We start from the raw sequence: 14,943 nt of genomic DNA on the forward strand, positions 1-14,943 counted from the left end.
ACTCCTCGAATCCAAGACAGGTATTCCTTCCGGGGGTGGGTGGGGGCTTCTGTGGGCAGCAGGGGGTGTCTTGTTATGGAGGGATTCCTGAAAGCTGCAGTCCCTCCTCCCATTTCGGCCTGCGAGGGGCCCAGCCCTGACCCACCCGCCCTATTCCCACGTGCTGTTCTGGCCGAAGCTTCCCAAGATCACGAAGCCGACTCCTCGTTCCCAATAAAACCCCTTTCATTGAATCGACTGTGAATTTCCTCTCCAACAAAGTCCTGGCCAACCGTCTTTTAAGAGATTTCACAACGATAGACCTTTATCAGGCTGGGAGAGTTGCCAGGTGGATAGCTTCCAAACGCCCTGCTGTAGCAGCAATGACTTGGCAAGAAGTCAGGAACAGATCTTCCCACTAATTAAACGAACTAATTGTCTCCTGCAAGCCCCACTCTCCTTCCGATCCTCTTTTATTCCCTCTGGGAGGGGCCATTCACTGTCCAGCTGTGCTTTTACTCCCGAATCGACCCTTGTCCCTTAACTGTTCCCTTCTCCTGGCAGCTCTGTGCATGCGCACATTGGGAACAGGCTCCAGCTGTTCTTCTTCCTCACTGATCTCTGACTCCAAAGGCAGCTGATAACTGTCGGGCGGCCCTGGCCCCCATCTCTGCCTCCGACACAGAGCCCTCATCCGAGCCTTCCCCAGACCCTTCATCCGGCAGCTCTGTGCATGCGCACACTGGGAACAGGCTCCAGCTGTTCTTCTTCCTCACTGATCTCTGACTCTGAAGGCAGCTGATAACTGTTGGATGTCCCCGGCCCCATCTCTGCCTCTTTTTCCTCAGTTATTCCCTTCTTCTGGCAGCTCTGTGCATGCGCACACTGGGAACAGGCTCCAGCTGTTCTTCTTCCCCACCGATCTCCAACTCTAAAGGCAGTTGGACTGTCAGATGGCCCTGGCCCCCATCTCTGCCTCCGACACAGAGCCTCCCCCAGACTCCAGGACTGGCCCAGGTTCCCCCACAACCTCCTCACTGTCCGAATCTGCCGCCAGCTGCACTGGTGGGCCACAACACATCCCCAGACTTTACCATTTTGCCCCCTTCCCCCCCTCTGTGCTCTGTGTGTGTGTGTGTGTGTGTGTGTGTAAGATTTCTCCCACACCCCAACAACTCTGCTCCCTTGGCACCCCCTCCTCGCCAAGGGGGAAAGGGTCCTTACCCTCCGAAATACAAGGCATGGGAGGGGTCTGTCCCCAACCCACCCCTCGTGTTTTAGAGCTGGGGGGGGTTTACAATTCCTGGCCCGGGGTCCTCCCCCATTGGAAGAGGGGTGCAGTAGCAGTCGTTGAGGACAGCGGCACGTGTGAACCTGTTGCCTCCGGGCCGAGAGGGAGAGAGCGAGAGGAGGGTGTGCAGGCAGGGTGCTTTCCTGGCCCGCTTGTTCACACGCGCCCTCGACCGGGTTTCTCTCTCCAGCGTTCACCTACCACGAGTTCATGCAGTGGCTGAAGGCGGTGACCCTCCCTCTGGTGGCCGTGGGGCTCCTCTCCTTGCTGTGGGAGGTCCTTCAGGCCGGATACAGGTGAGTCGGGGGGTCACCTCCGAGACGATTCCGAAGGGATCCTAGGCAGGAAGGGGAGGGCGGTTTCGCCAGCCAGGATGTCAGCCCTGGAAGGCGAGAAAGGCGCCATTGGCCCTACTCTCCTTCTCCTTCATCTCCTCTTCTTCATCATTTTGTCCTTCCCTTCCTTCACCCTTTTTTCCTCCCCTCTTCCTCGCCGCACCCAGTCCTTTCTAGCACTGATGACGTTCCCTAGTTGGGTCAGGAAAACATCTGCAAGCAAACAACCCAGTTCAGAGAGCGATAAGGAGCCCACAGTCCTCCTCCTCCTCCTCCTCCTCCTCCCTTCTTCTCTTTATCCCTTCTCATTCCTTTGTCCTCTTCTCCATTTCCGCTTTCTCCTTCTCTTCCTCCTCCTTCCTGCAAGCCCACTCCCTCCTGGCACTGATGGTATTACCTAGACAGGTCATGAAACGTCTGCAAGGAAACCACCCAGCTCAGAGAGCAACAAGGACCCTATAGTCATTCTCCTCCTCCTCCTCCTCTCTGCAACCCCCCACCCCTTCCTTCCAGCACTGATGATGTTACCTAGTTTGGGTCATGAAACGTCTGCAAGAAAACAACCCAGCTTAGAGAGCACCAAGGATCCCATAATCCTTGTCCTCTTCCTTCTCCTCCTCTTCCTCCTCCTCCACCTCCTCTTCCTTCTCCTCCTCTTCCTCTTCCTCCTCCTCTTCCTCCTCCTTCCTCTTTTTCTTCCTCCTCCTCCTCTTCCTCTTCCTCCTCTTCTCTTCCTCTTCCTCCTCTTCTCCTCTTCCTCTTCTCCTCTTCCTCCTCTTCCTCCTCCTCCTCTTCCTCCTCCTCCTCTCCTCCTCCTCTCCTCTTCTTCCTCCTCTTCCTCTTTTACTTCCTTGGCTTCCTCTTCCTCGTATTCTCTTCCTCTTCCTCCTCCTCTTCCTCTTTTTCTTCCTCCTCTTCTCCTCCTCTTCCTCTTCTCCTATTCCTCCTCCTCCTCCTCTTCCTCCTCCTCCTCTTCCTCTTTTACTTCCTCGGCCTCCTCTTCCTCTTCCTCCTATTCTCCTCCTCCTCTTCCTCTTCCTGCTCCTCCTCTTCCTCTTTTTCTTCCTCCTCTTCCTCCTCCTCTTCTCCTCCTCCTCCTCTTCTCCTCCTCCTCCTCTTCTCCTCCTCCTCCTCTTCCTCCTCTTCTCCTCCTCCTCCTCCTCCTCCTCTTTTTGCCCACAGTCCATTTTTCAGATCCACGGAGGCCGTTTCACCCAATCTAACTGGCTGTGTGATTATTCTTTAAATCAGGTGCTTCCCGAGCCTCACTCGCTCTAAAATAGGTGGGCTCCGAGTGCCCAGAATTGGCTGTTCTTCTGTCTTTGTCTGTCAAAGGAATGTTCCCCCCCTCACAATATCTGGGGGGGGTTCATTCCCCTGGGGTTCTGCTGCCTGACACCCCTTTCCTTCCCTTCCCTCCCGCCCCCAGGAGCGCCTGCGTCCGGGGATTTTCTGGAAACTCTGGGCCGTCGTGCAATGGGCCGTTTTCGCCACGGCTGCTCTGGGCATGTTCGCCATCAGCCTGGTGAGTCTTGGGAAGGGGGGGTGGGGGGGCAGATGGGCCAGGGGGGGCCTACCTGGTGGCATCGGGCTGGGAGGGGTTGCTAGGCCTTCGTGGGCTTCATGCCGGGGGGGGGTGTAGAAATTGGGGTGAATCATACCGTCAGAGGAAGGCTGGGAGACCCCGGAGCCACAAATCCCCCCAGTACCCCTAAATAAGTCAGTCTAGTTTACAAACCTGCCTTGCTTTAAAGCATACGGCCCTGGTGGCCCAGTGGTTAGAGGGCAGGGATGCAGGCTGGCTCCGCCCACGGCCAGCAGTTCGACCCTGACCGGCTTAGGGGTTGACTCAGCCTTCCGTCCTTCCGAGGTCGGTAAAACGAGGACCGAGGTTGTTGGGGGGGCAAGAGGCTGACTCTGTACACCGCTAGGAAAGGGCTGGAAAGCGCCTCGAAGAAGCGTATAAGTCTAAGGTCTGTTGCTAAGTGTGAAGGAAGGAAGGAAAATGAGAGGGAGGGAGGGAGGGAGGGAAGGAAGGAAGGAAGGAAGGAAAATGTGAGGGAAAATAGCAAGGAAGGAAAAACGAGCGGAAAAATAGGAAGGAAAATGAGAGGGAAAATGGGAAGAAGGAAGGAAAATAGGAAGGAAGGAAAATGAGAGGGAAAATGGGAAGAAGGAAAATGAAAGGGAAAATAGCAAGGAAGGAAAAACAAGCGGAAAAATAGGAAGGAAAATGAGAGGGAAAATGGGAAGAAGGAAGGAAAATAGGTAGGAAGGAAGGAAGGAAAGAAAAAGGGAAAATAGGAAGGAAGGAAGGAAAAATGAGCAGAAAAATGGGAAGGAAAATGAGAGGGAAAATGGGAAGAAGGAAGGAAAATAGGAAGGAAGGAAAATGGGAGGAAAATAGGAAGGAAGGAAAGAAAAATGAGAGGAGATATAGGAAGGGAGGAAAATGAGAGGGAAAATAGGAAAGCGGGCAGGCAGGCCGGCCCTGGTGCTACAGGGATATACCCACAGCCAGAAGTTCGATTCTCATCAAAACATCTTGGGCCGAGATCCGGGTTGGACCGGCTGGGCTCTCTCGATGTCCCTGCTCTCCAGGAGATGTTGTGGGTTCAAATCCAAGCCCCCTGTCTCTTCCCCAGGTGCCCTTCACGTACATTGAGTATGAGTCCAACGGGAAGCTCTGGCCGGGCATCCATCAGGCCTTTGGGGCTGTGGATCGCTACCAGCTGGCCAATTCCTATGGGCTCTTCCGGCGAATGACGGGCGTCGGTGGGCGGCCGGAGGTGGTGCTGGAAGGCAGCCACGACAAGGAAACGTGGACGGTGAGTGGGTTTGGGGTGCTGGGGGGCTGATCCTCCTTGACCCAAGCTAAACCCCCAAACGGTCGCAAATCCCTGGAAACCTGGCCTTCGGACAAGTCGGCCATCCACAGGCACATGGGGATAAATAATGTTTACACCCCATTTGAAAGAGACAACCATCCAGCTAAGATACCCCAATTAAGGAGCTACCAAATCGGACAAACACGCAGTGAACCACAGCCTGACGAAGGAGCCACCGAGGAGGAAAGACGTCCAACAACGTGATGGAACAAGCCGCTAGTACCGTATTTCCCCATGTATAAGCACCCCCTTTGTATAAGCCACCCCCAATTTTTGGACTGTGAAGTTTTGAAAAAATATTTTATTAGAGAAACAAGTTATGAAGAAAGAAAATTTACAAAGAAACAAAATTCGACGTCTAGATCTACAACTTCGGTCATGACGCCGAAGCGGTGCGGCGACGCTAGCAATCACGCATCGGAGCGAGAGTTGGAGCAAGCATTCAGGCCGATGCCTAGCGTATGCATTTCTATCGCGTGCTCGCATTTCGTAATCGTGTAAATCACGTACAATTTTTACAAAAAAGTATAGCATACTGCTGGAAAACCAGTTTATTCCTACTTTATTATTTTATGCATTTTTCACGTATAAAAAGTGTACCTGCTTTGTATATGCCACCCCCTACTTTTGGGCTTGAAAATTTTGGAAAAAAGGGGTGGCTTATACATGGGGAAATACGGTATATAAACGAGAGCAAACCCCGCACCCTTCTAGCCCTGAGGAGGTTCCCTAGTTGGTCATGAAACGTCTGCGAGGAAAGCGTCACACTCAGAGAGCACCAAGGACCCCGCAGCCACTTTCCTCCCCCTCCTCCTTCCCCTCCCCCTCCTCCTCCTCTCTGCAACCCCTACTCCCCGCTAGCCCTGATGATGTTCGTGCTGAGCATTGACCCGATCCCTGTTCCTGGTCGGTTGACCCAGATGCGGTGTGGGGCACGGGGGGGCTGGTGGCAGGGAAGAGTGGGCAGAACCACGGGGGGCCCGGGGTGGGGGTGGGGGGAGTGGCTCCTCTAGGCAGCCGGGGAACAGAGCCGGTCTCTCCCGCTTCCCCAGGAGATCGAGTTCATGTACAAGCCCGGCAACGTCAGCGCTGCGCCGCCCATCGTGGCCCCTCACCAGCCCCGCCTGGACTGGCAGATGTGGTTCGCCGCCCTGGGCCACCACAGCCACAGCCCCTGGTTCAGCAGCTTCGTCTACCGCCTCCTGCAGGGCAAGAAGGAAGGTGAGGAGCGGGGGACACTCCCCTGCCTTCTTCCTTTCTCCTCCTCCCTCCCCTCCTTTCTCCTTCCTTCCTTCCTCACTCCTCCATTTCCTTCCTTCCTCACTCCTCCATTTCCTTCCTCTTCCTTCTTTCTCCTTCCTCCCTCATTTGTTCTTTCTCCATCCTTCCTTTCCGTCCTTCCTTCCTTTCCGTCCTTCCTTCCTTCTCTCCTCCCTCCTCCTTTCTCCTTCCTTCCTTCCTCACTCCTCCATTTCCTTCCTTCCTCACTCCTCCATTTCCTTCCTCTTCCTTCTTTCTCCTTCCTCCCTCATTTGTTCTTTCTCCATCCTTCCTTTCCGTCCTTCCTTCCTTTCCGTCCTTCCTTCCTTCTCTCCTCCCTCCTCCTTTCTCCTTCCTTCCTTCCTCACTCCTCCATTTCCTTCCTTCCTCACTCCTCCATTTCCTTCCTCTTCCTTCTTTCTCCTTCCTCCCTCATTTGTTCTTTCTCCATCCTTCCTTTCCGTCCTTCCTTCCTTTCCGTCCTTCCTTCCTTCTCTCCTCCCTCCCTCCTGTTTCCTTCCTTTCTCCTTCCTCCCTCCTTCCTTCTCTCCTTCCTTCTTCCCTCCCTCCCTCCTTCCTTCTTTCTCCTTCCTCCCTCATTTCTTCTTCTTTCTCCGTCCTTCCTTTCCTTCCTTCCCCCCTTCCTTCTCTCCTCCCTCCCTCCCTCCTCTGTTTCCTTCTTTTTTCCTTCCTTCCTCTCTCTTTCTCCTTCCTTCCTCACTCCTCCGTTTCCTTCCTCTTCCTTCTTTCTCCTTCCTCCCTCATTTGTTCTTTCTCCATCCTTCCTTTCCGTCCTTCCTTCCTTTCCGTCCTTCCTTCCTTCTCTCCTCCCTCCCTCCTGTTTCCTTCCTTTCTCCTTCCTCCCTCCTTCCTTCTCTCCTTCCTTCTTCCCTCCCTCCCTCCTTTCCTTCCCCCTCTTCCAAGCCCTCTTCTCAGGCTTCCAGAGAGACCACCGAGGCCCCACAGTTCAGAAACGGAGAGCCAGGAGGGTGGGGGGGGAATGGCCAGGGAAGGGGTCTGCAGGAGGTGGGGGTGGGCGGGTGGGGCCGAGGGGACCCCCTGCAGCCATTCATCGTGGCCCTTTGCACGCCCACAAGGGACCTTGCATGCCTGGGAAGCCCGGCCTCTCCTTCGGGAGAAGGACGGAGCTGCAACATCTGGATGAGGGTTGCTGCTTGAAGCTGTTGGAGGAGAGAAGCGAGGAGGGGTCTTCTGGGCTGGTGGGGGGGGAGGAAGGGCTCCAATGGGGGGTGGGGCAGGCAGGGACCCCTCCCTGTGGGTCCTGCATCCATCCCCAGGATGACAGGGGGATGTCGGGGTGGGGGGCGGGGGCAGAAAGAGAGCCGGAGACCCTCCGTCTTCTCCTTCCAGCTGACCCACTCACCCATCTCCTCCCCCTCCCTCTCCCCCTCCCCAATTTCACCGCAGTGATCCACCTTATCCAGGTCGACGACTCCAAGTACCCCTTCAGGGACCAGCCGCCCACCTACATCCGGGCCCAGCTGTACAAGTATTGGTTCACGGAGGCCGAGGTGGACGGGTGAGTGGACGGTGGGGGGAGGGGCTGGGGTCAGGTGGCTGCAGGGTGGGGGAGGGGAGGAAGTCTCTAGTCCAGGAAAATGGGTTTGTTTCCCCCTCCCCCATTGGGAAAGGCCAGGTAAGGCCAATCCAACCCATGAAAGCTATCAAATATTCTCCCTGCCTCGAGGAGGAAGAGGAAGAGGAGGAGTTGGCTTCCTCACCAAGGCCCAGGAGGGGCAGGGGGGGGGACTGTGCCCTCCCCCCCCCAGCCACGTAAGGGAGAGGAGGCTGCCAGGCTGCCAGTGCACTGGCTTCAACCCCCCCCTCCCCGTCCCCCCCTTTTCTCCCAGCAGGACCCTCCCTCAAAATTGGTGGCGTCGCCGATGGGTTGAGGAATTCTACCCGGTGGTCTTCCTGGGAGACCCCAACCTGGAAGCCCAGCTGGCCCAGCACGGGCTCAAGGTGAGGAGCATGGGTATTGTGGTTGGGGAGGGTGGAGCAGCCAGCTTTAGGGAGGAGGAGGGGGAATATATGCCCGCTCTGGAGTAGAAAGGGGGGGGGTTATTGACCAAAATTAAAGCCATAAAATATTTCCAACATCTATCTATCTATCTATCTATCTATCTATCTATATATATATATATATATATATATATATACACACACACGCATATATATACACATATATATACACATATACACATCACATACACATACACATGTGTGTGTGTGTGTGTGTGTGTGTGTGTGTGTGTATGTATATGTATATATATATATATATATATATATATATATATATATATATATATATATATATATATATATATATGGATCTTTGGTTGTTGGGTTTTCTCCCGTAAGATTGAGTATCTAGGCAACGTTTGATGAAGTCTCATTCATCATCTTCAGGCTTCTGTCTCCGGCTCTGTGCTTCTCAGAGTGAGAAGCATTCACTGAGAAGCATTCACTCTCAGAGCATTCACTCTGAGAAGCACAAAGCCAAAGACACAAGCCTGAAGAAGATGAATGAGACTTCATCAACGCTGCCTAGATACTTCGAATCTTACGCTGAGAAAACCCAACAACCAAAGATCCACATACAAATACCCGCAAGAACCTCAGAAAACACACACACACACACACACACACACATATATATATATATATATATTATATATATATATTTTCTGAGGTTCTCGCGGGTATTTGCCTAGATACTTTCGAATCTTACGCGGGAGAAAACCCGAACAACCAAAGATCCACATATATATATATATAAAGAATTATATATATATATAAAAATTTCACAATTGGGCAGCCCCACTCCCAAAAATTATAAGCAGTCCTCAACATACGACGGCTGTCGAGCCCCAATTTCCATCGCCAAGCATGACAGTTGAGTTTCGCCCCAGTTTATGACTTTTTCTTGTCCCGGTTGTTAAGCAAATTGTTGCCGTCGTTCAGTTAGTAAGACGGTCGTTCAATGAATCGGGCTTCCCCATTGGCTTTGCTCGTCTGAAGAGTCGCAAAAGCGGCCCCCGTGACCCCAGGACTGTCAGAAATATGAGTCAATTGCCAAGGGTCTGAATTATGTATCCATGGGGCTGCTACGACCATCCTAAGTGTGAGGAAGGGTCGTAAATTCCCCCCCCTTTTTTTTTGCAGTGCCGTTGTAACTTAAAACGGTCACTAAACGAATTGTTGTAAGTTGACAACTTCCTGTAGCCTCCCCTGGAATCCCCTTCCATCGGAGTGTTTACAGCGTGACTACTATCGGGGAGCACCACAAAAGCACACAGAAGCGTTGTCTTTTCACGGTTTGTGTGCAAGACTACTATATACATACACACACGTGTTAGGCAAATACCAGGCAAGCAATCGATCTTCAACTCTACATGGAGAACTACAATGGAGATAGAACAGGAGGAGAGAGAGAGAGAGACAGAGAGAGAGAAAGAGAGAGAGAAAGAGAGAGAGAAAGAGAGACAGAAAGAGAGAGAGAGAGAGAGAGAGAGAGAGAGAGAGAGAGAGAGAGAGAGAAAGACAGAGAGAGAGAGAAGAGAGAGAGAGACAGAGAGAGAGAGAGAGGTCCTCACATGGCCTCCTTTATATAGACAGCCTCTTAAAGCGACAGTACCCTCCTGACTCACCCTATTGGCTTACAGCAGCCAGTCGGCTATTAAATCTTCATTACCTTCACACACACACACACACCCCATTCTCTTGTTCACCCCAAAAATTCCTGAGGGGAGTTGGGTGGGTGGGAGCCTGTCCTACTGAAGTTTTTCCCCCCCGCCCCCCTCTTTCCAGGACAAGCCCCCTGAAGCGCCCGCCGGATGCCCTCCTGCCCAGCCTGCTGCAGCGAGTTCGGGTCCACCTCCGCCCATTCACCGGTCCAGCCATCATCTGGTCCTTCTACCTGACGGCCGCGGCCGTGGGCATCCTGCGAGGACTGGGGGCCCGGCTGCCATCCGGAGGGCTGCCCCCCGGAGGCCGGCAGAAGACGAGTCGGCTGGGCGACGCGGTGGCCGACCCCGGCGGTGGCGGAGACCAGTCCGGCGGAGAGAAGAACGGGCAGTTGCGGAGGAAGGAGGAGAAGGCCCGGCCGGCCGGAGAGGCCCCCTCCAACGGGCTGCGGCATACGAAGAAGAAGAAATAAGTCGGGGCGGGGTGGCATCTCCAGGAGACACGCACACACACCCCTCAAAAAAAACCCCCAAAATAACCCCCCGGCCTCCGCGAGATGCCAAAACGGGATGTGAGCTGAGCGGGAAGAAACTTCGCCGCCCTCTCGGACTTTGGCCGCCTGCCTTCCTCCCGTCACACCTTCACACGCGCACGCACGCACACGCCAACTGTGGGGGTGGAAGCCCCTTTGAACAGCCCCCCACCCCCACCCCCGAAGGTCCTCCCGTCACGCTGAGGGAGGGGCGAGGCTGCAGGTGAGGCTGTTGGGGCTGAGACCCTGGCCCGCTCACCCTTCTGCGCCTCTTGAATCCGTGACCCCTCCTCGCTCTTCGACGGCACGGGGGGAGTGGCGCCCCCTGGGTCAGTTGCCGGGGGTCTCCCGTGTTTGGGGACCGGGGGGTGGGCTTTTGGTCTTTGGGGGTCCCCAGGAACGTTCTCCTCTTCTGGGCGTGGTTGGATGATTGGCAGGGGGCGGGGGAGGAGGGTTGGATCTTGGCAGCCCCTCCCATTTCTCCCCTTTCTCTTCCCTCCCTCCTTTCCCCTCCCTCCTCTCTATTTTCCTTCTTTCCTTCCTTCCTTTTTCCTCCCTCCTTTCCCCTCCCTCCCTTGCTTTCCCTCCTTTCCTCCTCCCTTCTTCCCTCCCTCCCTTCTTTCCTTCCTTGCTTCCCTTCCCTTCTTCTCTCCTTTCCTCCTATCTTCCTTTTTCTCCCATCCTTTTCCCCACCCTTCCTTTTTCCCTTCCCTTCGCTTCTTTCCTTCCCTCTGTCTGCCTTCCTTCCTTCCTTCCCGATCCCCGCCCTCCATTCTTTCCTTCCTTCCCTTTCTTTTCCTCCTTTCCTTCCCTCCTTTCCTTCCTTCCTCCTTTTTCTCATTCCCTCCTTCCTTCCCTTTTTGTGCCTTCCTTTCTTTTTCTTCTTTCCTTCCCTCCTTTCCTTCCTTCCTTTTTCTCATTTCCTCCCTCCTTTTGTGCCTTCCTTTCTTTTTCTTATTCCCTCCCTCCTTCCCTTTTTTGTGCTTTCCTTTCTTTTTCTCATTTCCTTCCTTTCTCTTCCTTCCTTTCCCTCCCTCCCTCCCTCCCTCCCTCCCTTTCTTTCTTCCTGCCTGCCTGCCTGCCTTCCCTTTCCTTCCTTCCTTCCTTCCTTCCTTCCTTCCTTCCTTCCTTCCATCCATCCTTCCTTCCTTCCTTCCTTCCTTCCTTCCTTCCTTCCTTCCTTCCTTCCTTCCTTCCTTCCTTCCTTCCTTCCTTTTTCTCATTCCCTCCCTCCTTCCCTTTTTATGCCTTCCTTCCTTTTTCTCATTTCCTTCCTTTCCCTTCCTTCCTTTCCTTTCCCTCCCTCCCTCCCTCCCTTCTCCTTCCCTCCCTCCCCCTCCCCTGCCCCCACATCCCACCAGGCTCTGGGACCAGAGGTGGGAGGAACCTGGCTGAGACCACCGGTTCAGCTTCTGCTTTTGGGGTGGTGGGGGGAGGACTCATCTGCCGGTCCCAACCCCCCTCACCCCCCCTCCCTCCCAGCCCTCCCCTGGACCTTCTTTGGAGGGGGGGCCACGTTCGCTGCTCCCTGCTGCATCCTTGAGGCCGAGGGGGGGAGGGGGCAACGGGCGCCCCCACCGGACTCCTCGCTTCACGCCTTGGGGGAGCAGAGTTGGCGTTTCTCGCACTTGGCACCCAAGAGACGGCTCCAGTTTTCTAAATAAAACCTGTACATTCCAGCTCTCTGCGTGTGTGTGTGTGTGTGTGTGTACACGCATCCATACGGGTAGTCCTCAGCTTACGACCACAATTGACCCCAACATTTACGTTGTTAAGTGAGGCATTTCTGAAGTGGGACGTTTGTTAAGTGGATTTGCCCCGTTGTACGACGTTTCTCACCTTGGTTGCTAAGCGAATCCCCGGCAGTTAAGTGAGTCACACGGTTGCCAAGCGACTCTGGGATCCCCTGACACCCCCCCCCCCGGAACACTGCGACCGTCATGAGTGTGAGTCAGTTGCCAAACATCCAAACGTTTGACCCCTTGGCCATGCAACGGTCGTAAGTGTGAAAAACGGCCCTAAGACCATTTTCTTCAGTGCTGTTGTCATTTTGGTCACTAAGTGAACTGTTGTAAGTCGAGGACTGCCTGCATTTGATGGATGGAAGCACGAAAGGTGAAGGGGGGAGAGAATTTGTCACTGAGTGAAGCAACTTACGAGCTTACGAGTGAAGCAAAATGTCTGTTGCTAAGCGAGATGGTTGTTAAGTGAAGTATGCCCCATTTTGTGACCTCCCTTGCCACTCGTTGTTAAGTGAATGACTGCAGTTATTACAACAGAACTGGGAAAAATCACTTGACCGTTGCAGCCTCCTCCATGGTCACGTGATCAAAGTCCAGGCGCTTGGCAACCGACTCATAGTTATGAGGGCCGCAGCGTCCCTGGGGTCACGTGACCCCCCCTTTGGCAACCCTCTGACCATCAGAGTCAATACGGAAGCCAGGTTCACTTAACGACCATGTGTCTCACTTAACAACTCCACCGATTCACTTAACGACTGGCAAGAAAAGTTGTAAAAAAGCAGACAAAACGAGCTGCCCAATTGAATCCCTTAGCAGCGGAAAATTGATTCTCAGTTATGGGAATCACGTTGGTCGTAAGAATCTCAGGAACACGGGCGCTCAATGGCTAAGACGCTGATCAGGAAGATCGGCGGTTCAAATCCCCAGCACCGCATAACGGAGTGAGCTCCCGCTCCTGGTCTCAGCCGCTTCTGCCAACCTAGCCGTTCGAAAGCACGTGAAAAAATGCAAGTAGAAAAATAGGGACCCCTTTGGTGGGAAGGAAACAGCGACCTTCCGTGCGCCTTTGGCGTTTAGTCCTGTCGGCCACGTGACCACGGAGACGCGTTCGGACAGCGCCGGCTCTTCTTCGGCTTTGCAACGGAGTGACTTCCCTTTATTTGTCCCCGCTTCTGCCTACGTAGCAGTTCAGAAGCATGTCAAAAATGCAAGTTTCAGGATTCCGGCAGTTACTCTAGGAGTAGCCGACTCTGAGACATGTAATTCGCTGTCACCCTTGACCCTGGTTTTCCCCCACCTGCCCCCTGGTGTATCGTAATCCATATCCTCCAATGGGACACCTCCATAGCCCAGAGTCATCCGTCAGGCTCTCCAGTTAGAATTTTGTACAACAGAAACTTCGGTCACCTAGTTACTATCTCTGGAAACATTGACGGAATGCATTTTCCATTTCCAAGCTGCCACACTGCTCCCCCCCACCTCCCTTTCTGTTGGCCACTCTAACAAGACCCTAAAAATATTTTTATGTCTGGATTCCATCGGTTCTCCCCGCCATTTAAATCCCGAGTCTCGAGCCGAACTTCCAAAACTTCCAAAGGATTTATTGAGAGTTAACGTGTCCGGCACTGCCTGGGTGCAGCTGACTCTGAGACACGTCATTCCTTGTCACCTCTGACCCCGGTTTTCCCCTTCACCGCCTGGGTGTATCGTAACTCATATCCTCCAATGGGACCCATCCATAGCCCAGAGTCATCCGTCAGGCTCTCCAGTTAGAATTTTGCATGGCAGAAACTTCAGTCACCCAGTTACTATCTTTGAAAACATTTATGGAATGCACTTTCGGTTTGCAAGCTGCCACACTGCTCTTTCAAACCCCTTCCTCCCCCTTCTCTGTTGACAACTCTAAAAACCCTAGAAATATCTTATGAGTTGACAGCGAGTAGGAAAATAAGGACCCCTTTGGTGGGAAGGTCAGCGTCGTTGTTCCATTAGGGGGGCCCAGGAGACGATTTAGTCATGCCAGCACACAGACCATATGTTTACCACAGAAAGGCGTCTAAAATCTAGACAGTGTTTCATAGTAATTATAAAGTCAGTTCAAAAAACAGTTCAGTATCACGAGAAAATGAGTCAATTGCGCCCTTGAGCCAGGCGGGGAAAACAACTAGTACAGATATGCAAGGAGGGGAACCTTTTATCTTTTAAGAATCTCAAAAGAGTTTGGATTCTGTGGGCAGAAGAGTGAAGACCCCCTGCCCATCTTGGGTACAAAAGCTGGGAACAAAACCAACCAACCGGAAAAAAAAAGATTTGATTAACGACTGTGTGGCTCACTTAACAACTCCACCAATTTACTTAATGACTGGCAAGAAAAGTCGTAAAAAAGCAGAGAAAACCAGCTTTCCCCGACTTTTGAATAGCATTTTATTTATTAATATTGAGATAAAGCTCCTGGGTCAGCATGGATGAAACTCAACGGGTTTAAAAAAGGCACGAAACAGCATCAGAGTCAGAGAAGAATTGGCGGTTTGGAACTTGTGGCACAAAGCACAGGCGATCCTTGACTTATGGCAGTTCATTTAGTGACTGAAGTGACAACAGCGCTGAAAAAATGGACGGCCATTTTTTTCACACTGAACGCCTGTTGCAGCATCCTCGGTCATGTGATCTACAGTCAGATGCTTCACCAACCGACTCGCATTTATGACGGTCACAGTGTTTCCGGCGGGGGTGGGTGGAGTCAAATGATTTCCCTTTTGGGACCTTCCAACGAGCAAAAGTCCACAGGGACACTTAATGACCGGGTGACTTAATCAGTGCTGCGATTTGCTTAATGGTAACGAGAAAGGTCGTAAAGCAGGGCAAAACTCTGTTATAAAATGTCTCCCCTAACGACGTAAATATGAGGCTCAGTTGCCGTAAGTTGAGGACTACCTGTACCGTGGATAGCCAGAGTGGAGATGCTGAATTACATAAAACCAGACACTCGAACCAGAAGCTAAAATCACCAGATTAAGTCCAGGGGTGCAATTCAGCTGGTTCGACCCGTTTGACCAAACCGGATGTTAAATTTACACCTGGTTCCCTGAACCAGTAGTTGAACTGACCAGCTGGCCCTGCCCGCCCTGCCCCTCCCCTCCCAGGAGTCTACAGGTGGCCCGTTCTGGATGCAGGTAAGTGCAGGATCCGTGCAGAGGCTCTGGAAGGG

The 14,943-nt window shown here is 53.1% G+C and overlaps 2 protein-coding genes across 2 annotated transcripts in view; both read left to right on the forward strand.

Annotated features, from left to right (window-relative positions):
- LMF2 (lipase maturation factor 2) overlaps positions 1 to 10,056 on the forward strand; it is a 24,656-nt gene extending 14,600 nt beyond the window's left edge. Inside the window, 8 exon segments of the mRNA XM_087935414.1 lie at positions 1 to 20; positions 1,461 to 1,570; positions 3,038 to 3,130; positions 4,251 to 4,433; positions 5,546 to 5,714; positions 7,182 to 7,293; positions 7,628 to 7,754; positions 9,601 to 10,056. The exon segment at positions 1 to 20 is cut by the window's left edge and continues 106 nt beyond it. Coding sequence (XP_087791540.1) covers positions 1 to 20; positions 1,461 to 1,570; positions 3,038 to 3,130; positions 4,251 to 4,433; positions 5,546 to 5,714; positions 7,182 to 7,293; positions 7,628 to 7,754; positions 9,601 to 9,933 — 1,147 coding nt within the window. The 3' untranslated portion in view covers positions 9,934 to 10,056.
- Positions 10,057 to 10,291: 235 nt separating this feature from the next.
- LOC148125710 (uncharacterized) lies at positions 10,292 to 11,672 on the forward strand. The gene is made up of 2 exons (XM_087935416.1): positions 10,292 to 11,277; positions 11,433 to 11,672. The coding sequence occupies exons 1-2, from the start codon at positions 10,420 to 10,422 to the stop codon at positions 11,655 to 11,657; spliced, it is 1,083 nt and encodes a 360-aa protein (XP_087791542.1). The 5' UTR covers positions 10,292 to 10,419; the 3' UTR covers positions 11,658 to 11,672.
- Positions 11,673 to 14,943: the final 3,271 nt, after the last annotated feature.

Source organism: Pseudonaja textilis, chromosome 5, assembly GCF_049901715.1.
Source record: "Pseudonaja textilis isolate UNSWEBS1 chromosome 5, rPseTex1.2, whole genome shotgun sequence".
Taxonomy (NCBI): domain Eukaryota; kingdom Metazoa; phylum Chordata; class Lepidosauria; order Squamata; family Elapidae; genus Pseudonaja; species Pseudonaja textilis.